The sequence below is a fragment of the Cheilinus undulatus genome, linkage group 16 (assembly GCF_018320785.1).
Source record: "Cheilinus undulatus linkage group 16, ASM1832078v1, whole genome shotgun sequence".
Classification (NCBI taxonomy): domain Eukaryota; kingdom Metazoa; phylum Chordata; class Actinopteri; order Labriformes; family Labridae; genus Cheilinus; species Cheilinus undulatus.
Window position 1 is genome coordinate 25,031,606 of NC_054880.1, and position 26,847 is coordinate 25,058,452.

The window sequence follows — 26,847 nt, forward strand, 5'->3', positions numbered from 1 at the left end:
TTTCCAGATTCTTGGATTCTTATATATTTTTTTATATTAAATAAATCTGAATTTGAAAATAAACTTTATTTTTTTATATGTTTTTAAAGTTGTTCTAATGAAGAAATTCCATTGTGGGCCTAATTTTTTAATAATCCCCATACATGTCCATATTTATTTTCTTACCTTAGAAAAGATTACTTCTTGACACTTTAGGGACCCAATACTCTTCAGGAATCAAACAAATCAAAATGATACCCAAAACAGGGGTGGAAAGTAACTTTATACATTTACTCAAATTACTGTAATTGAGTAGCTATTTAATGCACTTTTTTAGTCCATTTAAAAATTAATAAATTTACTTTTTCTTAAGAAAATCTGCGCTTCACTTTATGAAAAAGCATGAAGTGCTGAGTAAAAATAAAGCACTGAAGGCCAAAATGAAGAGGTCAAAGCTTTCTGTCAGTGATATGAAAGAGGCCAGTAGTTTGGCTTTGACTTTTTCCAGATTAAACAAAAGAATATGTATATAAATAAATTTGCTGAGGGGTTGTTTATTGAATCTATATAATGATTTTTTTTATTAAAAAAAAAAAAAAAAAACTTTGGATGCCAGTTGTGATCAAATACAACTTAATGCTACAGTAAAAAACACAGAAATTAATAATTCTATAACTAAAATTTATACTAATGTATAATATTTTACCATAGGTGGCCGCTGTCATTCATATAAAGTAACTTTTACTGTTAGAGGGGAAGTTTCTTCCCTTGGGTCTAAACATCCATGAAGCAGCTCATTCACACAACACAGACCCGTTTCTTCGTTGCTGTTCTAAACACCAGCCGGTTTAATGGATTGCATTGATCAGTCAGAGCATTTCCATTATTTCATTGTGTTTTTATTACAAAGTGTTCTCATAGTGATACATAGATTACTGTTTTCTTACTGTCAAAGCACAGACTTGATGACCAATCATGTAAAAAAAACAAAAATGTGGAAACAAACAACAGAACAGAGATTCAAGATGGATCCAGAAATGCTTCTTTTGTTTGGACAGGATTGGCAGTTTCATTAAATGTCATAAACTCTCAAACAAAATAAAAAAAAGGCTTTATCAACAAATATGCATTTTTCAATGATTTCTAACACATAGAGAGACATTTTAATTCATATCCCATATAATCCAGCCTTTTCTGTCTCTGGCGTTTTGTGTAAAAAAAATGGAAAGATGTGACATTTTTTGTGGAAGAAGAATCCTGCTTTGGCTAAATAATAATCAATGTGCATGTAGGTTAAAATAAAGCTTCACTTAAAGGCTTTACACTCAAGTTAGTACCAAATAAAACCCAATTTTTCTTTTTAACCACGGAAAGAAGGAGTCGGCCTGTTTAGAGCATTGATCGATGGAGTCACAAGAGTGCCTTAAAATAAAAAAATGTGTTATAACATTGCAGTACACACATGAAAGAATACAAGAAAATAAATAAGTAGAAACTTTTTAACTGACTTCACATTTTGTTGTTATATTTATGTTTATGCTCAGCTATCTATATAGCATGAATGCAATTATTTATTAATTTTCCATTGACTAAGTCATATTTTTGTGTTAATTATCAGAATTATTTTAAACTCATTTTCATATCATGACACTCAAAGCTCAGGCAGAAAGGCTTGCTCAAATCAGATTTGTGGACATCTTTGCCTTTTAAAATCATCAAAACTGAGACAAAATACAGATTTTTAAAAAAGAAAACTTTGACAAAAATCACAGACGGAAAAAAATAACATTTGAACAAGAGAGGCTTTTGAAGAAATACATAAGAAAATTAAAATGTATATGATATGATAACATGTATTACATTTTTCACTGTAGGGGTCAGTAAAGGGTTATCTTTATATAGTGTAAATGTCAGAATAATTAAAAGCATTACTCATTTTTATAATATATATTTAATTTGTTTTTTTTTTCCCAAATTAATCAATCTTTTATGTTTTAATGCCACAAATCTAAATTTTACTTTTAATCCTTTTTGAACCCTCTTTAAGCTCTTATTCTTTCATAGATTTGTTTGGCACTCTTGCATCTCCATATTCTCGTATGAAATTACCTTCACAAAGCTGTTAAATCACTTCTGAAAAAAACTGAAACGGTAAAAATTCAATCAAATGTCTGATGTTAAAACTTCAAGCTAAAAACAGGAATGAACTCTTTGCTTCGATGTTTTGATTCTTTGTTTATTTTAAACGAATAGTGATGCACAAAAACAGACAGTGGTAGCAAACAGAGGCCGTCATTAGTGTGACCTGCTGCATTTCCAACAAACAGTCCGGTTTGGTTCAGGAAAGTCTAGCATGTTTTGGCACATTAACCCTAATCTTGCTATGGTTTCCATGGCAGATATCCATTCAGCCTCACTCGCTGTGATGGGACCTCGTCTCTTTTTAGAGATCTGGATTATCTGACTCAGCTCAGTAATTAAATCCGATGTTTCAGCTCCCAAAACGCTCTTCATTGGTACAATTTTGGCTTATTATGTTTTTAGAACATAAATGGGAAAAAAACACTTCTTAAACAGGAGCTGGCTCCCTTCATTCAAATAAAAGAGTCAGCTTTTTGAACTGGCTCGTTTGTGAACAACACATCATTACACTCATCACTTGCCCTGAACAATTCAGTACCCCAAAGAGTCTATGTGCCTCACCAGTGTTTAAAGAAAGTGATGATTTTTCAAGTAAACGGACTGAAGTGAGTCCAGCTCCCCTCTTAAGGGTTGGACATGTACACCTGGTACCCCAACTAAAAGAGAAGAAAAAGTAGGACGGTACAGATCAGTTAATTTTTCACAGTTTTTGGGAGTAGAAATACAAATAATTTAATACTGTACCAGAACAGGACCACTTGGTGGAAACTCAGCTTAAGTGATTGTAGAGAAATTAGACAATCCTCTGCTGTTGATTGTGATAAAATGACCAGAACACTTCCCTGAATGCGGGCGGAGGAAACAGATAAATATGACATCGATTAGTGTCGTCCATGCTAAGATTAAAATAGTGCCAAGCGTTCATATTTTACACTCACAAAGACTAAGGCAATAAATAATTCTACTCAGATACAGTGAGTGTTTGTTAATAATTCTCTATAAACCAGTTTGTGATTATCTTCGATGAGCTGCACGGATACCTGAGGGAGAAACACAGAAAACCATCAACAATCACGACATGAATCTTCAGGTGAACAAACACAGGCCGTGTCTGTCTGTCCGTTGCACAATCCAGTGTGTGTGCATCTACTGTCGACAACAAAAGGCACAAATATCACTAAAATGCATATGTTCATGATCTTTGTAAAGCAGCTGGACCGCATGTTAACTGACAGAGTAAATACTGAGCCCGGTTCAGACCAAGAGTTACAACGTGGTGAGCTGAAACTTAGACTGCTGCATCAAAAGGAGCCAGCTGAGGTGGTTCAGGCTTCTAATATTGATGCCTTCCTCTGAAGGTCAAGGTGGAAACCCCTGGATGTATCATATACACACATTTGGTGTAGCAATGCCTTAGGATCCCCTAAGAGGGGTGTCTGAGCTGACTTGATTTGGCTGCTGCCACCTGGCAAAGGAGGAGCAGAAAAAAATGAATACACAGGAGGCTGGTGCCAATTTATACTGTGTTAGAGGCCATAGAAATCCCATCTTTTGCCAGTTTCTCCTGGAAGTGGTTATTGTCTCTGATAACCAGAGCAAACATATGCTACCAAGACAAGATTTCACAGAGGGATCGCCTGATGGTGACTTTGTAAGTGGCGTGACCAGCTGACTTCCTCTCTGGGCTAAACACAAGACATACCTTATGTTCCAGCTGTCGGCATCGCCGTTAGCGGCCTAAATTGAGCTTCGACGGTTGCAACAGTCCCCTGCAGCATCCCTGTTGCATTGTAAAACATTTGGTCTGAGCTGGGCTAAGACATCCTGACTCCAGACACACAAACCCGTTTTGACGTTAAACCTCAATTTAGTACTCGTAGGAACTACTTAGAAAATTTAAGAGGTTAATAAAAGAATAAATAAATATCGAAATATATGATAGATTTACAAAACAACAACATGCTAGTTTAACATATTTCTTCATTTATATTTATTAATATATTTGTTTTTCATTTATTTTATGCATATAATTGCATTTGTGGTCAATCTTTGTATATCCTTTTATTTCATTTCATTTTATTTATTTTATTCCCTTTTATTGCTTTTCCCTGAAGAGCAGATTCTTATAAGAAACTAAAAAATAAAACGGAAAAAGTCAGCTACGTTATATGCATAAAAAGTTAAAATAGGGTGCATAAATTAAAATTTTTAAATGTCAATATAACCCTAACTTATTAAATTTAATGATTAAATGCCAAGGATTGTCTACAACTTTGCTTGTTTTTTTGTATTTCCACTTTAATTTTCCAACAACTGAGGTTATCAGACTGGACAGCTAAAGAGACAGGAAGTACAGGGAGAGCAGGGGAAGACGTGCACCAAATAACGCCAGGATGTGATCCTGTAGTCAAGGACTCTAGCCTCTGTATGTGGGCGCCTGATCAATCAACGGATTTAAACAGGCAACTGACTGCCAACATGATTTCATTATTTTTATAGGTGAAACTCTCCCACAAGCCACAGTTTTCGTTAATGTTTGAGCCTAAAGCAGAAAACTGACATGCCTTGAAAGCTCTCTAGCCAATCTCTGCTTGTTTTTGCTGATTATACTCACAGTGGGGAAATATCATGGATCATTTCAGCACCAAAGGCTTCAAGCATTTTCTATACGTAGCACTCCTAAGCCCAAAACACACTGGAGTCACGTCATATGACGTGTCTTTAGTTTTGCCCCTAAACAGCTACAATTTCACTTCAGAGTTGATTTTGACTTTCAAAGTGTATTTTTTAACTCAATTCTGAGTGAAACCGCCGTCAGTGTCAGAGTTTTTGACAGTATTGATCCATCCATGCAAGTCCAACTCCTTAAAGAGTCAACTGGTCTAAGCTCCGTCTATGGCAACTTAAAATCTAGAAGTTTTCCCATCATGCCCTTGAGCAGAGTGTTTAGATGTCTTTAACACTATTTTTATACGTTCAGGTGTGTTTAAATGTTGCCTTTTGTACAACGATCCCTGTTGGGATTTCTTTGCTCATGTTTCTGGTAGATTGTTGTTGTTTTTGATGTTAGGCACTTCTGCACCACGAGTGAAGACATCCACTGAGTTAGTGACTTTCTGCCTGTGGCAAAGGACGGTTTTCAGTAAAGGATGGAATGCTTTGCTTTACCAGCGTGCATTTCCTAGCTCTACATTTGATTCTTTTCTCCGCGCCAAGAGATATCTGATTCAGCCACAGTTTGCTGGGGTAAGGCCCAAACCTCATATCTCCATTATTTATTATCTTATTTATCAGTGCTTTTGTTCACCCTTGACATCTGTCTTTTCTTGTTTTGTTTTAAAAAAAATTTAACCAATAATAAATGTCATAAAAGATGCTGACTATGACCAGTTAGTTTTTAATCTTTTGTAAAAAACAAACAAACAAACAAACAAACAAACAACAAATAAAACTGTTTTTTCCTACACTGGAAAGTGGTGATTTTGGAGAGATGAGGGTTTGGCCTGATAGCAGCAAATTATTAAATGCAAGGTGGCAACACTTGAAAGCTTAAACTTACATATAAAGTAAAAGGAAAAAACCCTATATTGTGTTAAAAGTACACTTTAATGTGTAAAAAACCAGCACTGTAAGTGTTAAAAATTGACACTATGAGACAGTTTAAATATTAAAACTTTCCAAAGTGTTCGATTTTAACTTAACTGGTGAGAATTATATCAACACAAAAAAGTGTTCAATTTAATACTATGGAGTTAAATTAAAACTAAATATTTTACTGTGTAGCACAATCCAGCCGCAATGTGTCAACGATCAATCTCTGGGGAGTAATTTTTCCAGAGTGACAAATATTTACTCAAAATAGTCTTTGAGTCTATTTATTACCAGCTGCCGCTGGAGATGGAGCAAAGCATGGATGAAATTAATGCTAGAGTAAACCTTTAACCACAACCACTTCATTAGTGTCAATTTAGCTGTCTCCTTGGAAAGAGCTGGCTGAGAAACATCAGAGGGTAGTAACTTTTCATCATGTAATATGGGATAAATTTTCACTTTAGTTCATATTATAATGTGAGTGAAAAAAACAATAAGAACAGTGGTATTTAACCAGCAACCAAGGCCTCCCACGTTTTCTACACCTTAAATGGAAGATGGCGCTAAATCTGCTTCTGTGCTCTCAAACAGAGCTGCTACTATGGTGGCTGAGATGTACAAAACAGCTCTTCTCCCAGGATAATATTCTGTATAAAAGTGTCTTGGTGCGTTGTGTCCAGGTTTATCTGCCCACTAGTGTGGGTTTATACTTAGAAAATAATGTGGGCGATTGTTCGGACGTACGCCAGACAGCACTGGCGTGTTTTGGGCTAAAGTGCAAAACCTCACAAGCTTTGAGAGAGAAGTGAAAAAATTCAAGAGCCTTTTCCCAGAGGACACTCCCAGCGCCTTGTCAGTCTCCCTCATTTCTCAATCCCCGTCCACGTCTAAGCGAGTGATTGAAGGGAAAATAGAAAGATGGAGTAAAAACAAAACATTGCATTGCACTGCTTTGCTCGTGGGCTGTTGGGACACACCAACAGAGAATAACTGGATTTAGCTGATTTGATTGCTGAAGTTTGCTTGTGTTGTTGGGACACACTGCCAGACACCTGGAACAGCAGTATCAGCCTGTTAAGCCTGGTTTCCATCAAAGGGTCCGGTTTGATTCAGTACGGTTTGGTACGCTCAACCCCAAAATAAGTTTGCGTTTCCACAGACACCCATGCTCTCACTTGGTGGGCGGGCTGTAAAAGCTATGCATGTGAAGTCACAGACAGCACGAGTCTGCTGGTCCAGCTACTTAGATGAATAACTAGTTACAGTACAGAGAATGAACTGATCTAAGGCTTCTAAAGTTTCACATCCATTAAGGATAGACCAGGCTGATGTGTTCCTTCAGGTTCTGCTTTGTGTTCTTAAAATCAGGACAAGATAAACATCAGGAAACTTGATTTGTGGCCATATATCAATATCCACAGACTAGGAAACAGTTTGGATCTCTGTCGAGTCCAAATATCCTCAATTTAAGCAGATATTAGTCCGTTGCTCTCCCGTTTTTTGCTGCACGGAGCCGAGCTGCTATGTTGCGCTCTGATGTGACGTCAGTGTGGCCTCCGATTGTTGTGTGTGTAGCTCCACCTTTTTGGGACAGATAGGTAAGATTGGTACCCCAACGGAAGGGTGCTGGAAAGTGGGACGGTATGGGCCATTTTTTGGGACCCTTTCCAACTTTTGCTCTATGGAAACGCAAAATATGTGTGCCGTTCCGCACCGAACTGAGCCGGACCGCTTGGTGGAAACGACCTATTTGTGACTAAAACAAAACCTTTAGTGGACAATCTTGGATTAATCAGGATTATGTTGCAGACTTCGCAGATGAAGAAATCTTTCTTTTATTTTTGGGCCTTAATTAAGTAAAAAAAAAGAATCTGGGTTAAAGACATGAGTATTTGAGGTTCCTTTCTGAACTACCTGATGGTGCATTTTAAAGCTAAATCAGATAAAAAGCATAGAGATAATTTTGTGTTAGAGTCAGGATGCTATCATAAGGTTTTCATGCTCCGTCAGCGATGATGTATGTGTGCGCTTCAGGCGATAAAAACTAAACGGTGACTTTGCACTGCAGTTATGAGGTATTCTGGTTCCGGTGATTCACACCAACCATTTGGTTACACACGGGGTAGCACTGCTTCATCACAGAGAACAACAACACCACTTTAAAGCTAACTGTTTTTGGCTTTTTAGTCTTTTTGGTACAAAAATAATACAGCTTGAGCTGGGCGTTATACTGTAGGAGGGCTAACCAGCTATTAATGCTAACAGTGAAGAGCACAGTACGAGCACAGAGATGACGTTACACCGCTTTCCTTAATAATCCAAACGTCTACATCAGCATGATTCGGAGGTAAGCACGTATCTGTCAGGAGTGTTTTCATTGTGAGTGATTTTTACATGTGTGTGTTTTTTTTATGAGTGAATGTGCAGAACTATTAGAGGAAATCCAGATTGCATACGAGGGAACTGGATTTCTGAAACAAATCCCTGGATTTCTACAGTGCATATGAACATCTTTAGGAGAGCGATTGGTCAGAACTCCAGACTTTAGAGGGAGATCCCAAAGACATCAGCACTCATTTTGGTTACAGTGTATGTGGGTGGGTGCATTGATTGTTACGAGCATGATCTCTGTTTCTGATTGATTTTCTTTGATTTTTTTTTCTCTTTTTGGCCTGAAGCTAAAGTGTGTGTCTGTGTGCACATTCAGAGGATCCACATCAGGGACTTAAACGTGGTCGTGGTCCTCAGTTAGCAGGCCCCGGGTCGGCCAAAGGCATCGTGTGCAGCACCTCATCCAGAAGCTGCAGAGCGCGGTGCAGGTGGACTTCCACCCAGCAGGGGGTGTGTTTGATGCTCTGACGGGGGTAGTCGGGCCCCCAGCCTTTCACAAAACTGAGCCGCAGGATGCAGAGCCGCCTCAGGTCGTCCACGCCGATCCCTGCTGCTGCAGATAAACCTAGAATGAATATATGAGATATGGCTATTAAAAAGCAAGACTAATGCTGTTATACAATTTTATTGAGCATAAATTATTCAATGTCTTTCTCCTTCAACACTCTCTCCTTCTGTATCAGCACATTGCTGCATTCAGGTCTTCCACTGATCAAAGCAGTACAGTAAGTCTTCTTCAGACAGTTGTCTCAGAACCCCTGTTGTTCTTTCCTTAACTTCTGACACAGACGCAAAACAGGTTCCTTTGAGCACAGATTTGATCTTAGGAAAAAGTTACACGATGCTAGATCAGGTGAATAGGGAGTAGGGGTGGAAGAAAATATCCACTGATATATCGCGATATTTCGCAGCACAATACTGTATCTATATTTTTAATAGTAATAATTTACTTTGTTGGGGCGATTGTGGTGTAATTTCACCCCCTGACCGCTAGTTGGCGGCAGGCACCACCAGCTGGCAGCAAGCAGTTGACTCTTCCCTCTTCTCTTCTGCTTAGACAACGAGATCATGCAAGACTTCCTGTCTGAGCAAGCAAGTTGCTCGTGCCTACCCAGCAGTGCAGCTTCTGCTGCATTTGCAGCAGATATGTGGACTTGTGTTTGTTTTGGCTTCCAAAACATTAAAGAAAGCACAGACTTCTACAGGATTCAAGCCATTTTTAAGATATGCCATGCCAAAGAGAAATACTTGGACAACACAACGAACCTGAGCACGAGACATCATAGCAATAGTTAAGCAGCTAACAGCTAAAATGAAAGAAGCCTGCCGAAGCTACTGCTAATTTTTACTCTTGCCACAATCATTACCCAGTCAATACTTTTTTTTTTTTTGTAAGGACCTGTGCTATCGTGGTGTCGTTAAGAATGATGGCTTCCATAATACAACTTAAAAAAAAAACCCTGGCCCATCACTTCATACCCTCCTCACAACACAGTCCATCAGTCCTTACAGCTGGACATGAGGATCAGTCTTCCTCCACAAGCACCTTGTCATTACATTGAGCATAAAAGCTGATGTGCCATGAAATATTAAAGATTTTAGTACATTTACTCTATATTGACTTATTTTTCCACTTCTCTTTAAGAAATCCTGAAAGCATTTTTATTCATGACAACAAATGGGAAAAATCCTCATCTAGATGATGCAGGACCATATATTTTATAATACACCATATATTTTTTATTTGTATACTAGGGGTGTAAGGTACAAAAAAATGTCGGTTCGGTACGTACCTCGGTTTTGAAGTCACGGTTCGGTACATTTTTGGTACGGTAATTGAAGCAAATAAATAAAATTCAATTTTTAATTTTTAAAAATGGAATTGTATTAAAATAAATAGGCTGAATAAATTACATTTAAATTTAAATATTTATAAATAAATACATTTTTGAATTACTAGGTTATTTTAATCGATATGATGACATATTTATACCCATTCTATAAACACTAAAATTGCCAAACCAACTTGAACGCATCATCATACAACCATGCGTTAGCTTGTTAGGTATGCTAATTGGTGTCTATCCTGCCGATTTCAACACGGACTTCAGCACTAGATTACTTTTTTAACTAATGTGACCTACTACAAAGTTCAGGAGAACTTTTCACAGCCCATCTTGGCGGAAAAAGCTGTTAGAGTTGTGTGAATTCTGAGGAAAACTTCATCTATGACGCAGCTGAAGACATGAAGGAGTCTCCTCTCCCCCTACCCCGAGGCTGACAGCTGAAGGTAAAATTAATTTGATCCAAAGAGCCAGAGTACCAGTGTTACAATAAAAAAGATCTTGAATAATAGGACATTCATAACTGGCTGGTGAGACTTTGTTGTTCCTCCTTGTTACAGTGAAGTTCTTGTTTGAGTGGTGCTTTTTAAAATCCTTTGATTGATCAGCAAGACAAGGTGCTGTCAGCGACACAGCTGCTGAATAAAGTCAGCGCTACTGTTGTTGTCTTTGTCCACTGTTGTATTTTACTGGGAAACAAAGTGTTCCTACACAGGACACTTTTATCTGTGAATATTCAGGCTGTTTGCTGTCACTTGCTGTGCTGTTGTATGGTGTCAGGACAGTGGGACAGTGAGTTGCGCTCTGGTTTTCTGTCTGTATGTGAGCTTCGTACACGCCTGTATCCGTTCAGTACACGCCTGTACCAAACCAAGAGGCCCATACCGAATCGGTACGGTACGAATACACATACCTTTATACCCCTATTGTATACTATACATATAATGTTAATGCATTTTTATTAATAGCTTAATTCTGTTCTGTTATATTACATATTAGCTTAAAATTACATAGTTATTTATTTCTAGAAATAAACATATGTATATATATATATATATATATATATATATATATATATATATATATATATATATATATAATGTTAAATTACAAGAATATTGCAATATATTTTTATTGATATGGGCACCCTTGTATTGCGATATGTATCATTTCACCAGATTCTTGTCAATACTCCCCCCCTAATTGGGAGGGTGATCAATTGTTCATTTTACCAAAAACTTTGAGTTAAAGCGTTGCTCAACTTTTAACCTACTCATTTTCCAGCGCCTTAGCAAAAACACGTGCCTTTCAATCGGTAGTTAGCAGTGAACTACAGATGTCACTTATTGGAAACTTACAGCTGTTTTGTGTTAATACCCGACCTTCAAGTGCAGTCTCATCATCTAATAGCCATACCTCATGCATGACAGCCTGGGCAAGGCAGTTAAACCTATCCCAAATTTACTGTCAAATACACAACAATTTTGGCAGCTGTTTTACATTTAACGTTTATGATTAAAATGTTCTTTAAATCATTTTTTACCTTTTTTTAGCTGACAAAACCTATTAAAACACACTTTAGTCCAGTTTTAGCCAAAAAAACCTTCTTAAACCTAAGTCTTTACTTTTAATTAAAAAAAAAAAAAACGTCATTTTCTTTGTTTTAATTCAATACGCCTGCTCTACCAACTGAGCTAAACCAGCACCAACATTTAGTCTCACTTAAGGCTCCTTGATGAAAACTAGTCTTACTTTTTATTGACACTGATCTGTGTTGAGCTAGTCTTTGGTTGCTTTTACTCCATGCCAGTCTGGTTCACTTTAAACGCAACCTGGTCCAGTCGCCTGGATAGTCTTGTTTGTTTTAAGTGGTGTGAAAGCTCATTTAATACATTCAAAAACATATCAATAGCTCACTCGAGGTCTGAGTAGCCACCAGGAGATTCAGGCAAAAGGAAGGCAAGAACATCATCAGCCCACCTCCCCATGTTTTGGCTAGGAAGTTTACCGTAATGCCTTCAGGTCACTGTTAACAGGTACCTCTGAGTAAAATTAAGCATTAACAACTAGGACTTCTTGTCTATTTACTGACTGTGATAAAAAAAAAAAAAAAAAACAGCTGAGCTGAGGGTGTTTTTGTGCTCAGGGCACTAAGCACTGAAAATGCTGGACACTTACCTCATTTCTACATTTATCAAGTTGGTTGGCCTTCTTTGACCACTCTTTGGCTAAATCACTGGCAGATCCTTATTTATAAGGCTTTATTAAATCTTCTTCCACCATACTTGTATGATTTTACCCATGTGAAAAGTACTGGAACTTACAGTCTTCGCTCTGTGATTCAGTTACAAAATTTACTTTTGCTATTTGTCAGGATAATCCTGTAAATTAGATTTTTAATCTCCATGAGGTTTTCCTTCTTACATAAAATCAAATAAATAAAATAAAATTAAATTTCTATTGTTAACGTTAAATGAACAAAGTCTGAATGCCACTCACTGACTGCAGGTGCGATCCCTCCGACACTGCCTGGACCAGGGATGTTTCCTGCCACAGCGGCTGCCTGAGCCGCTGCTGCAGCCTGAGCCGTTGCCGCCTGCTGCTGCATCTGCCGGTGACACTGCCGCAGGTCAAACACCTGGAAACACAAAATGAACAGGAATAAGACAGCTGAGTGACACCACAGCTGGAGAAGGTTGTGTTCTAAAAAAACAAGAAGGAATATTATGTTAAAACAGAGAATATAAACATGGTTAGTGTAATTTAAGATCCATATCCAGACCTTGATGTAGGCCCCGGGGTAGATCTTGTGAACGGCGTCGCCTGGTGCTCGACCCGCCTCTCGATCGAGGTAGTAACTTTGAACAAATACGGCGTGATCACTCATACAGCGCATCCATACATCACCCTCACCACGACACTCCAGCTGAACACCTTTACCAATGTGCAACCTGGAATACAACGAAGGAAACATCAGGACACCACAAGGATAAAAGATGGCCGTGAAATTTAATTGAGTTTGTTTAGGTTTAGTCATTAAAATGCACATTACAGAAGATGTGCAGTTTCTCTGATAAAACCAAAAATGAGCAACAACATCATGTGAACAAGCTTTGTGGATAAATAAATGCATGAATGGCTTAAATGAGGTGTTCTTCCTCACACCTGGCTCTCTCACTGGCATCTGTGCGGTGGACATTGCTCAGCTGGCCGAGGCAGAAGCGGTCCCCTCCTGATGGGTCGACGTATCCGTCTACAGTGACCACAGGACAGCTGGAGGGAACCTTAAACATCTCGCCAACCTGAACATCCATCTCAAAGTAGGAGATGGAGCACCAGAACTCTGGACCTGCAAAGGAGACACCACTGGAAACTGTGAGATGGAAAGACAGTTTAGATTTCCAAGGTTTTATTTTGTTTTTTAAATATTGTAGGTAACTTTCTCTTTAAAATTGAACATGCATAAAAGGAAAAAGTTCAACAATTGTATTAAGCCCAGTAGTAAAGAATCCTTTAAAAAATTCCTGGATCCAGATGGTGATCCGGATCACCCAAAATCTAATCAGTTCTTCCTTATGCCATTTCTGACATTTCCTGAAAATTTCATCAAAATCCGTCCATAACTTTTTGAGTTATGTTGCTAACAAACTAACAAACCCTGCCGATCACATAACCTCCTTGGCAGAGGTAAAAATCAGCATAATTTAGGGTTCTGCTGATTATATTTAATTCCAAAATGATTGGAGTTGTAGTACAGGAATAAAGGAGGCTTAACAACCAGGACAGAAAACGTGTAGAAACCCACAAAAGTCTGATTATGGTTCAAACAATCACTCAGTCTCTGTTATTTTCTGATGGATGCTTTGTGCATCTGGAAACGGAGGAAACTTTGCATATACTTGCGAAGCCAGCAGTTAGTTAAACACCTTACAGTTAAGATTTCTTTTCATACACATAAATAAAGATAAACAACTGGCAAATCTCATGCAATAAGATTTAAAACATAAATAACTAGAAAAACACTCAGAGAGCGCAGACCTCAGCCATTAGCCCTATTTCCCAATAATAAAGACTCCTTTAAAAAATCCCTGGATCCAGATGGTGATCCAGATCACTCCCAAAACCTATTCAGTTCTTCCTTATGCCATTTCTGACATTTCCTAAAAATTTCATCAAAATTCGTCCATAACTTTAAACTAACAAACTAACAAACAAACAAACCCTGCCGATCACATAACCTCCTTGGTGGAGGTAAATATAAAACACACACAAAGAAACATGTGAAACAAACAAAATGTATAACTGCATTTTTTTAAAACAGCCCAAATATTCAATACAATCTCTGAAATTTTTGATGTCATTAACATGGAAAGGCCTCATCATATAGGAGTGAAGCAGTCTCTCCTCCATCCAGTAAAGAGAATAGATGATATAAATACATATTTTATATAGTTATAAACATTTACATAAAGACAGGCATCAGTGAGCACATACACCACTCAGGTATTGTAGAGATACGTTATCTTTCAACAACCAGAGGCAACGACGTTGCTGACATGCAGAGGACAGTCAAGATCAGGTGTGTATTACCTGGATGGTTGGACACCGAAGGAGGGAAGGAGGCAGAGCCATGGTGCTGAGACCCTGAATGAAGATGAATGAGCAGATTACTCTGAAGGAAATTATGCTTTGGTTTTAATTAATCTGGTTTATATCTGGTTTGGAAACCTGTGGTAGTGAAGGATTTCTTACAGTGGTGGTTCGGGTGGTGGAGGGGGGGCTGTTGGTGACCACGTCCATTCTGTTGAGGTCCAATGGGAGTGTAGGAGGCCGTGCTGCTGCCTGTCCACACTGCTAGAAGATGCAGAGGTAAACAATATTTAGGGCCCTAGTACCAATGATGTGAGGGCCCTTTTGAAATCCTAAGGATTCTTTCCTTTTTTGTATTTCTTCAATTTTCAGCACCTAAACAAGCTCAAAAACTCACCAAACTTGGAAGGCACATCAGGCCTGGGGAAAGTATGATATTTCTCTAATCGAGGTGGGTAAAATTGGCTCAATAGACCCCCACAGCAGCTTTCAAAGTGGCAGCCCCCAAAGTGAGTTTCACTTAGGAAGATGAGATTTTGTAGGAATATCAGTCATCATGACTTTAAAAAAAAAAAAGTTATTGTCATCATGTCGAATGCCCCACAGGATGTCCACCATTTTGGAAAATTTGCAAAAAACAAAAAATTTTTGGACATTTTCCAGGCATCTTTCTAGAATCAACTCCTCTTAGTGTGTTCATCAAATCAACATGAATTTTAGTAGACAGCTGAAAGAAATCTAAATGATGAAAATTGCTTGTGTGCAAAACTTAAAAAGTGTGTGTGTGGGTGGGTGGGGGGGTTATCTTCTTCTCCGCTGTACATTGCCTGATCTGACCCAAACTTTATGTGAACGACAAAGGTCAGGTCCTACTTATTTGCTTTGTAAAATGTGCAAGCCTTCAGTCCTGATGTGTACCAAAAGCCGTACCTGGCTCCCATCCTGAATGCATCTAAATTTGAAATATCTGAAATAGCCACAATGCCACCTACTGGCAAAATAAAGTTCCTGCTCCTTTATTATTTACTACGACTCGTTCATGGCTGATCAAATCCTACTCAAATTTGCTGAGAAACATCCAAAGACCTTTGCTATGCATAACTATGAAAGCCATGACTTTTCATCCAGCACAGCGGCCATAGCAATTTTTATGTTCGCCATGAAGCTGGAAGTAGTATTTTAGGGGTTTAAAATAGTTACACAACTGTAAAACTTTGCAGAAAAATTACTACTGGCGAGCAAAATAAGCTGAAAGCCAACAGTGGCAAAACCACCAGGACCAATGCCAGAAGGGACTGTGAGGTGCCATTCAGACACACCACCTTTGGAAAGTCTGTGCTGTCAATTAAGGGCAAAAACATCTGGAACAACACACCACATAAAACAAAATCAAACCTGCTGTCACTGATCATCAGCACATACATAAATGTAAGTATGTTCACGTTGTACCAATCTGCCTTGCATTGCACTTTATATAATTCTGATTTTCACTGACATTGTCAAATGCTTGACATTTTCATGCATCCTTCTTGGATTAATTTCCCCTACAACATGAAACCAATCCACTATTATTTTTACGTAGAGTCAAAAAAGACCTCGTAGACATTTCTTCAGTTCATGCACAAAACTCAAAGGGCACGGCTGTGATGGTAAGTCAAATTTTGATGTCTCGCCACTAGACAGAAAGTTAACTATTATTCAAACATTTCTCTACACCTACGTTTTTAGAAAAGCTTCTGTTTTGTTCAACACTCTTTCTATATATAACCTACCTTTTTACTTAACTTTAATACTTAACACCATCATGGTGTGTTTGACCTTTGTTGTGCATTTATTCACTTTAAATTTGCATGACAGGGAAATCATTAAAATAGATTTTTATTCTTTCTACATCACTTCCAGGATTCAATAAAGCTACACAGATAAAAGAACATCATTATGGATTTTTTGTCATACGCGATTATAAAACTCTTAAACATTTCAATGCACTTGAAAGCTTTTTTGGCAAATATATATGTACTTCTATCTGCTTGTGTATACTACTCACTGTGGAAGGCGGCCTGGCTCTGGGCGTGTTTATTGCTGCTGTATCCGTTCTGCCCATGGGGGTGAGGAGGGGGGTGGGGGGGCTGTTGTTGGTGGGGGGGCTGTGTCTGCTGCTGAGGTGCCTGTTGATGAGGGGGAGGCTGGGTTGGAGTTGGAGATCTAGGTGTCGGAGTCATGACTGGAGTCTGTGGGGACGCGGTTTGGAGGCGGCCATCACCGTGACCTCCCTGCAGAGGCATCATGGGTCCAGAGCTGGACACTAAGGAGCCGAGGGGGGACACATCAAACTTGAAACCTCTGACTTGTTTTTAAAAGTCAAATTAAAGATATCTCTGGACTGACCTTTGGGTGAGACGGGCAGGTTGGTGTATCGGCTGACGGGTGGGGGTCCATGGGGCTCGGAGGGCAGCTGTGGAGGGGGCAGTGGCTGGCCATAGTGGTCTGGTGGGGGCAGCTTCATGGCATTTTGGTGTTCAGACAGAGGCATGCCGGGCGGAAGGTCCATCTGTATGCAGTCATGGATGTACTCCTCTTTGATCAGCCCACCTGGAGGTGCTGGAGGAGGAGGACACATCAGTACAGACTATTACATCTGCATAGAGAACATACAGAGTAACATGATAAAGACCAAAGCAAAGAGAGGAAAAAGTAAGTGAAGACATTTTGCTTGTTTAAATCTACAACTCACAGCTGGAAGAAGGGGGATCTCAGGAGGCAAGACATGATGTTAAAAGAACATTGCAGGGCGGCAGACAAAGCAACAGACTCTACTGTGATGCTATCAAGAGAAAATTTGCCTTTAAACCAATGCTACGCTTGGTTCAACATATTTACAGTATTGACAAACCGTGACAGACACTGAGTTTTGGAAGGGACGCCAGTATGGGATTTTTGCTGATATCCAATATGCTTTGTTTTAAATGCGTTTACCTCATAATAGTATGGAAAGGAACCAAGAAATAAAAGATATACCCTCTCCTTTAAATGATGTGTTGCTGTAGTAGAGAACTCACCAGTGTTCTGAAGGCTGAGACCGACTGTCAGAGGAAACACAAAGAGCATCAAATTAAAACTTAGGCGGAAAAGTGTCAGTAAACAGCTGTTACAATCAGGACATACCGATGCCTGGAGACACCACCCTCTCATAGTGGTATGGGTTCACGCACACGTTGTCGTACTTCAGGTCAAAGGCGTACTGGCAGAACTTCACATGCTTGAGTTCATTTTTGTGGAGGTCAGGCCAACGCCACAGACGAGCGTAAATCACATGAGGGAAACCTTTTCTGCCTGCCACCTGAGGAGAGAGAACGGCATCAGAATAACTCATCCAAAAAATCCACAGAACTCAAACTATCCCAGTCATAACCAATAACAGCTCTAGAAAAAAACAGAGCATTAATGAGACAAAAACAGAGTGAACAGCTAGTAATCATAACACATGAGTAACCAAATCTTAATCGGACTGTTGCCTTCTTCCTCAGCTAACTGCTGCTCACATCACTTGGGTTGTTGTTGTTTTTATATATTTTATAAAAAGCATCAAAAACTATCCACATACTTTTGTACATTTGATTTAAAGAGCCAATATGAGTGTCCTGCTTATTCAAAACAAATATTTACCAGAAAAGCTTCAAATATATTAATTCTTTTGGGGCGCAGATTGCCTAGTGGTTTAAGGCGTGTGCCATGTATGAGGTCGGCCTGGGTTCGAGTCCGGCCTGTGGCACTTTCCCCCGTCTCTCATCCCTGTTTCCAATTCTGTCCACTGTACTCCTCTGTCAATAAAGGCATACAAAGCCCAAAAATAAATCTTAAAATATATATATATATATATTTATTTTTCATACTGACTAAAGGAACCCAGAGCTGCTTCTTAGCATAAAAATTACCATTTTTAGATTCTTCAGATCACTTTGACTAGCCTTACAGCAGCGCAATTCTGTGTTAGTATGATGTAACACAGTGTAAAGGGAGTGAGCGCTTCTGTGTTTGAGTCAGAAGGCAGACGGCACTGAATAAAAATATTATTCTCGCTCAACTGGGCCACCAACCTCCCAAGGGTCTGGAGTAAAAAACCCTGGTTAAAGCACAAAAACAATACAGGAACAAAGAAAATCATGTCTGAAATTGATCCATATAAAGAAACAAGCTTGATCCATAGACTTAATTATTGACCAGTATTCCACCGTTTCCTTTAAATGCAGGATTATGACCTAACAAGGGAGAAAAGATGGGAAAAAGTCCAAATTGCTTTGAGAGCCAGCACATTTTGCAAGGCAAATATAAAAGTATCTGAAACTGAACACTGAAGTAAAATATTTACAGAAGTGTTCTGCACCACGCACATGCAGTAGAAATTAAACATAATGATAATGAAACCTGAGTGTAGTCCTTATGTTTGATGAATGGCGAGCATAAACTGACCTGCAGGCGTCCGTCCAGCGTCCTCTGAATGGTCACACACTTGCTGGGATGGACGCCATTGGTGGTGATGGCAGTGATGAGCGAGTCCAGCTCGTCCTTCTTCTCCTTCAGCTTCTTCACCAGGCTCTCGATCGCCCGCTTGGCGAAGCCTTCATTCTCCCCGCCCTGCCGGTGACACATGAGGCTGTGGACGATGCTGAGGCAGGCGTCGTTACTGCTGGGAGGATTTACCGACATGATGCTGCACACGACAGAGGAAGGACAGTTTGGAAACAAAAATCATCTTCAGCTTTTTAAAAATAAGGGACAGAAATTAAACAAAGAAATTTAACATGTAAATCACACCTTCTGGTGGGAAAACATCAATGGCATCATGCAAACAACCAGAACATACGTGTGTATTAGTCTGTCCATGTAGCTCTACAATACAATACAATACTTGTTGGACACCCTAGTGTCAACCTAGTTCAGTTTTTCTTTATTTCCCTCCTACAAATGAGAAATGATTACTAACAATAAACACACACCAAAATGTGAAATACTGATTTTGGGACATAATAAAACAGATTTTCCTAAAATAATGTGTGGGGTAACCAAACCTAAAATCAAATCTTTCCTCTAAATGATCCTAAATAAACCAGAAGAAGTGTCTGCAGTGATTCGGTATTTCTTTTTTTTCACATTAAGGTTATTAAAGGGTGTCAGTGTTTGTGCAGGGTTGTCAGGCTGTCATCAGTCTGCATGTTTGGATGTAAAGGAAAACTTTCATTGACCAGGAGACATCAGTGTCTCCTCTGCCCTCTATGTGTCCATAACAGACACTGATGTTAATGTGTGCATACGGAAAAGAAGACAGCGGCTGTGATGGAGGGCGGAGCAGAGAGGCACGTCTACATCAGTCCAACTAAATTCTGAGTCTTCCTTTGTGTCGGTGCAGAGCTGTTGGTGTGTTTCTAACTACGTTAACTGCTGTGAAACAAACAGGAAATAACATCTTCTCTCTGTGTTATCACTTCTCAGTTTTACCAACAGGACACCAACACTTATTGCGCACTCTCTCTTGTCACTCATGGCATCTATGGGTTGAAATATGAATGTAAATCTGTTTTTTCTTAAAAGCGTTGGTATGATTTAAAACAAAATAATAGACATTCTATCTTTTAAAACGTGGTATCAAAAAAGCATCAAACGTTTTGACAAGTTTGGTAGGCAAGTATGCAGTTTTGTCTGCAGGTATTTATCTCACAGCAGAGTACACACATTATGCCTGTAGAAATTACTCAGAGACTGGCAGTCCCCCAGTGCTAGCCAGCTGACCAATCACAGCGCTTGCAGACTGCATAATTACATCTTTAAGGAGGTGCGTATTTGCTACATGTGCAGGCCTCTGCGAAGGTTTAGGGTCAGGTGAACCTACAGCATGTGCCACTAATGTTCTGACAATACTCACTGCAAAGTAAAAGTGAATGTTTTAATGAATTATTGATATTAACTTCAGTAGGTAACGTATGCATGCTCTCATTGGCTGTTGAGGGTATTCTGTCAGACAGTGCTATCTGGATCATATCCATCAAACACATTTGATATTTCTGGTTCCAGGTCAGGGAGGGTCCGACTCTGCAGGAGTAGTAAAGTAATTATACTGAAGCCACACACTTGCCGACCATTTGGACCTATTACCGTCTGTGACAGTCTCTCCATTTTTTTTTTTTTTTTGGGGGGGGGGGGCAAAAAATCGAGCCTTAAATCCTCAGCTTTAATCGCCCTCTGTTTCCATCAACGCACATCAGGGAGAGAGACAAATCCAAAACTCATACAAACAACAATGCCAGCTGTGAGTCTGTACATTAAAAGACCTCCTTGTTAAAGTTTCATGTGACAAATATTCTCCAACAAAACATGTATGAAAACCTATATAAATGGAGGACAATACAGCCTAAAATAACTCTGATTTATTCCATGTGGAGGTTGTTTGTTCTGTGCTTCTGACCTTTAAAAAGAATGTCAGTTTCTATGAGACAACAAAGCTCAGTGAAATTCAAACAGCAAACAAATGTTGAGTTTATGCCTTTGTTCAGTGAACTGGATGGTAAAAGGACACATGAAATATGTATAAAAAACATGTTATTATTAATTTTTGGTGTGTCTGTGCAAAGAAGCAAGCAAAACAGGTTATTAGATAGTGGAAGAACTCAGAAACAAAAATGGGTTTGCAAATATTTTAAAAATGAAGGCCTTTTGAACAATCTGGATTATAATCCAATGATGTAAGAGTACAGCTTTCATAGGCATCACTAGACCAACATGTGAATGATGGAGCTTTATTTTGTGCTATAATTACTTTTTTATTCAATCACAAAGTACCAGATATTTATTATTTGAATGAAACAAGTTCATATTTGACAAGAAAATATAATTTTGTGACAAACTGAAGCATAAGAATATACCAAAAAATAAGAAATAAAGCGATAAATATTTCCTGTGGGAGACCCCAACTCATTTTTATTCTAAAAGAAATCTGCCTTTACCTGTGTAATTAACAGATCAGTCATATCGACTGAAATTTTTAACAGGACACTTTTTCAGCCCATCGAGTCTTTCTGCCATGAATGTTAGCAGTGTGCAGCTCACCTGGTGTTGAGTTGGTCAGCCATTGAGTGCCCAGAAAGCTCACTGGCATCATGATGGCCCAGCTCTGAATCCGTCCCTGTCAAGATAGAGAGAGGAGGATCAGCTGGTAGCATTTAATCAAACTCAAACCTTATTGTATTTTTTGTATTAAACTTAGTTAAATGTTAAACGGTAGAAAGGCCAGAGTTCTAAACCTACAAGAGAGACAGGGAGAAGTCAGTTTGACTGCTAGATTACAAATGGTTAATTCTGGTGACAGCTACCCTATACAAACAGGATGACATTAATTGTGCTGGGAAATCTTATAGATGAAATAACACAAAAATATATATTTCAACTAATTCATGTAGACATTTTTCAATATTATTTCTCATCATCACATACAGCAGACTGTAATCATTCCATATAAAAACACTAGGGATGCACGATATTATCAGCCGGATATCGGTATCGGCAGATAAAAATTTTTTTTGCCAATATTTACATCCGATATTTTGGCTGTGCATCTCAGCAGATCTCAACTATAAAATTTGGCGACATATATTATAAATTAGCTGAGTTTTAGGCTGGACCAACAGTTGAATCTAACAGCAAAAAAGTGCATGTACTTTATATATGTATATATATATATATATATATATATATATATATATATATATATCTATCTATATATGTAGATATTCTGAAAACCTTTATTCACAGAATGTTTATTTTTTCACTGTTTTGTCCCCAAGAGATGGAAGAACAAGTCTGTGCAAAGAAAATGCTTAGTCACTATTGTTTACTGTGTTATCAATAATGATCTTTGAATTTCAAATTCTGATTTGTTTTTTTCCTTTATCTTTAGAGTCCTATAACTTTTTCAAAATTCAAGTGAAATTACTGTAGTATTCTTCTTCTTTATTCTTATAGCCTAGGTTGTCCTGAAAAAGGGGATGTATAGAGATTGACTGTGCACCCCAGCGTTAATGTTTTACAAGCTTTTTAAGAAAAAAAGTCGAGACGAGACATCATGGTAAGAAAAAAAATTGCTGTGAGCTATAAGGGTTAAAGTGTGTTTTAGGAAAAAAAAATTTTTTTTCATCCTCAAACCTAAAATTGTGTTTAAAGGACTGAATTTTTAGCTATGTAAAACATATTTAAATATAACGATATCGTGTTGGCTCAAACGAATCTGTAAATATCAGCATATCGGATACTGGCAAAAATCCAATATTGTGCATCCCTAAAAAACACCAGTATTTACAATAGATTATTCATCTAACATGCTCAGAACATGAAAGTTACAACTGGGTGTATCTGATTTGATGATGAAACATTCAACTTTGATCAATCAACTATAATATTCCTTTTTTGCATGAGAACAGCTTTGGGGCATCACTAGACCACTGTGTGAATGATAGAGCTTTATTTCTTGCTAGAATGTGAAATAATACACTCATGCACAAAGTACCAGATGTTAAAATGATTTTCATTAAATAAGTGCCTTTAACAAAAAAGAGGATAATGATGACAAATTGGAGCATAAAAATAACTACTTATAAGAAATAAAGTGTGATCACTCACAATTCCCAGGAAGAGGATTCCCAAACAAAGTTATGGCAATATATTATTTAACTGTTCAATGTTCTGTCAATTTTAATTTCAAATAATTTTTTTTCATGAGGACTTAAACACATTTTTTAAATATTTTTTCAAAACATCTGTCATATGAAATAATGGCCATTTTACATAAGTTGTAGTTCATTTAAGAGGCCCATCTTCTTTACTCATTTTGCTAGACCAGTGGTTCTCAACTGGTGGATCGGGACCCAAAAGTAGGTTGCTGTGCTGTTTTAGTGGGTCACTGTTGTGAAAAACAAATTGCAAAAACCCAAGCCTGCGACCCCAAAATAAAGGTCCCTGGGACCGATATGATTCCGATACCAAGGTGTTGGGTATCGGCCAATACCGAGTACTGATCCAATACCGGTGTGAACCGTTGTGAACATGGACCAACAAATACAACCATAACATACAGCATCTCTGTGACCCTAAAGTTTTTTTTTCTGCTGATTATTGAGTTTTACTGCTAAATAATAAAATAAAAATAATACAGGCTATCCAAGCTAGTGGTAATAAATGATCGTAATTTCGATTAAAATGGATAAAAAGACGTCAAATATCAGGTTTACTGGTGTGGATTTAATCGTTAAAGTCCCCAAAAGTCCCACAAGTTCCAGGCTCACAGAAAATGCTGCCGCAAGGGATTCAGAGGCATCAATAGCATCAATGGGAAGGCAAAACGGCTAGCTTCAAGAGGAAAAACAAGTACCAAATAGTGTTTAACATGACTTTTAGGTTCTTATTTAACATTTTCAGAATACAGTAACAAACGGTGCTGGTAACTGTGATATTATTCAGGTCTGTGCCTTCTGTTAAATCACTCCTTAAAACCTACTTGTACACAACATTTTTTATAATCAATCTATTTTAAAGGTTTTACTAACCTCTGTGTGTTATGCACATTGTTCTGTTGTTTTATTATCTAGTTAGACCTTGTCACCAATATAAAGTTCTCTCTGTTAAATTTTGATTTTTGTCTGTATAACCTGACTGTTTTTATCTTACTCTTTTAAAGCGCAGCCCTTTAGGTCAATGTTTCTTTTAATAATTTTTAACATTGTTTTAATCATTGTGCATTGTATTTATTATTTTATGATGTAAAGTAACTGTTTCGAAAGGTGCTATACACATAAAATTATTATTATTATCATCATTATTATTGTTATTATTATTATTATTAGTAGTAGTATTAGTATTGTTATTATTATTACAGTTCACTATAATCTTGATATGAAACTTAAGTAATGTTACATCTCTCCTTGATGAATGTTTTAATACTACAGCTGGGGATGGGAATGTTAATTTTTATTAATCCCGATTCCCTTACTGGAAAGTAGGGATGTGAGGATATATCCTGAAAGTGATACCAACAAAGGGGTATTTAAATCGATTCATCAGAATTTGTGTTGCAATACTCTGATTAAAGACGTTCTTCGAAATGTAACTATATGGAGGTCTGGGTGATTTGAGGGGGGAAAAAGAATTCCTTGAAGCAGTGACCACCTTAATGGCATCTGAGTAAATAAAATGTTTGATACCTGAGATTTTTCAAATGGCAGAGATAGTGCTAACATTTCGCCTGGATATTTTATCTTCTTCTTTTATCTTCTTATTTTGTCCTAATAAACCTCTTGGGGCATAAAAGTTGAAACAGGTAATGTCAAAATGTGGTGCTTTGGCCTACTGATGATTTTGGGACTTCAACTGCATTATTTCTATGGGATATATATGCTGAAATTGCAAAAAAAAAAAATTAGGCGATAATGAAATTTTTCATTTATAATGTGTGCCAACTTGATTCACTCTGACCCAGTAATATATATACACATATTTACACTTCTGAACAAATTTCACAAGTACCCTCTTCATTATTGATTATTCAAATAGAACTTGTAGTTACAGGGTTATACTCATTAAAAGATGGCCTGGAAATTTCATGCAGTACCCTAATAAAAGAGACTAGGGCTTAACAGGTTAATTTTTACTACAACTAAAAAATACTTCTAAATTAGTGTATAAATAAAGTATATTATATAAATTCCATACACACTGTGTTTTTTCTTATCTGGTCTTGGTCCTTCCATAAACAGAGGTGTACTGACGTATACGTGTAAATAATACTACCATCATTACTGCTATTTTTCAGCTTGTTTTTAAGTGCTGCAGGTACAATTTCTTTATTTTTTATATGAGTGATTACTCTGCCCTCTTCTGTGAGCCGCTGTAATAACCAAATTGACCCCAATCAAGGCTAAATAAAGGTTCATTTTATCTAAGTGTTAATTCCCCATTTTAACTAAGCATTTGAATAAATGATCTTGTGGTCAATGAGCATGTCAATGTTAATGGTTCTTACTGTAGTCAATCATTTAACAGAGCTTTAGGCCCGACATCTTTTTATCCGTCATTATTGACATCAACATATCCATATAAATGACACTTTCTTACCCTTTATCTCATTAGAACATATATGTATGTACCTTACAAACTCAATGTGTTACCCAGCCCAACTTTCAGTATTGAAATTAAAACCAAAAAATCAGCACAGTGACATTTAAGGCTTCCTTGAAGCGCAACGCAGGCGTTATGGAGCATTATTATTATTCATTTTAGTATAATAACTCATACATTATGTATAATAAGCATTATTTATAGTGTCACTCCCAGGTAACTGTTGCTACTTGCATCCAATCAAAATCACTCACCACACCTATGTATGCCTCTATATAAACACACTGTTCATCATTATCCTACCTTCAGGCCTGAATGTCTACAACTAAATACACTCCCTCAGGGCAGTACATTTTTAATTAAACCTCCTTTAACGTGATTTAGCAGGAGAAAAATAAGAGCTAAATTGGACTGTTACCTTAAACAACCCATACATTCACATGCGTCACCAAGTCTGCTGTGCTCAAGGACCACCTCATAAAACACAAGATTCACTTAGACGCGGAGGGACTATTTTATCCGGACAATTAACAAATATAAACAGGAAAAGAGGATAAATGTACGGCAAACAAGTCTACACGGTGAAATATGAGGAGTAAAAATGAAATAGGGACACAGCAGAGGGGTACTGGTGTATATCCTCGTCTTATTGTCGTTATTTAGTCTGTCTGTTTGGTTGGAAGAGATAAACAGTTCGTACTTACACATCAGCCGATGAGGAGAGGAGAACTTGGACAGAAAGATCGTCTCAAGTGTTGAAGACTGATCGTTTAATGGTGAAAGAGGAGCTAATATTTATGTTTTTAGCGCTAAAATATCACATCAGTGTTCACAGCAGCGCTAACGTTAGCTTAAATCCAGCTAATGTTACGAGCTAACGTTCATTTAGCGTTAAGGTTTCTCTGTTTTATCGTTTTATCAGCCTCACTGTCTCCTCGTGCATCCTGTCCGCTCGTCTCGCGCACGCCACAATAACAATAGAGGGGAGACGTCGTGCGCGTCGCTGTCTCGCCAGGCTACAGCCAATCAGGAGAGGGGTTTTATAGTGTGTGTCGCTCTCAGCCATTCAGCGAGCGGCTCTCATAGCAAGGCCGCCAGCCAGGGTCTGTCTGGTTCGTCTAGATTGACAGGTCCGCGAGACTGTTTTTTTAAG

The 26,847-nt window shown here is 38.0% G+C and overlaps 1 protein-coding gene across 3 annotated transcripts; it reads right to left on the reverse strand.

The window, feature by feature from the left end:
- Positions 1–896: 896 nt before the first annotated feature.
- On the reverse strand, positions 897–26,640 carry smad10a (SMAD family member 10a). 3 transcript variants are annotated; one of them, XM_041808747.1, is made up of 13 exons: positions 26,399–26,640; positions 21,639–21,714; positions 19,008–19,248; positions 17,703–17,877; positions 17,597–17,620; positions 16,926–17,138; positions 16,585–16,842; positions 14,700–14,798; positions 14,538–14,591; positions 13,113–13,296; positions 12,730–12,898; positions 12,447–12,585; positions 897–8,668 (listed from the first exon to the last, which is right to left on the reverse strand). In XM_041808747.1, the coding sequence occupies exons 1-13, from the start codon at positions 26,400–26,402 to the stop codon at positions 8,457–8,459; spliced, it is 1,848 nt and encodes a 615-aa protein (XP_041664681.1). In that variant the 5' UTR covers positions 26,403–26,640; the 3' UTR covers positions 897–8,456. The 3 variants fall into 3 exon arrangements, with proteins under 3 accessions (XP_041664681.1, XP_041664680.1, XP_041664682.1); XM_041808746.1 differs by having other exon boundaries at positions 14,700–14,801; XM_041808748.1 differs by having other exon boundaries at positions 14,700–14,801; positions 26,395–26,640.
- Positions 26,641–26,847: the final 207 nt, after the last annotated feature.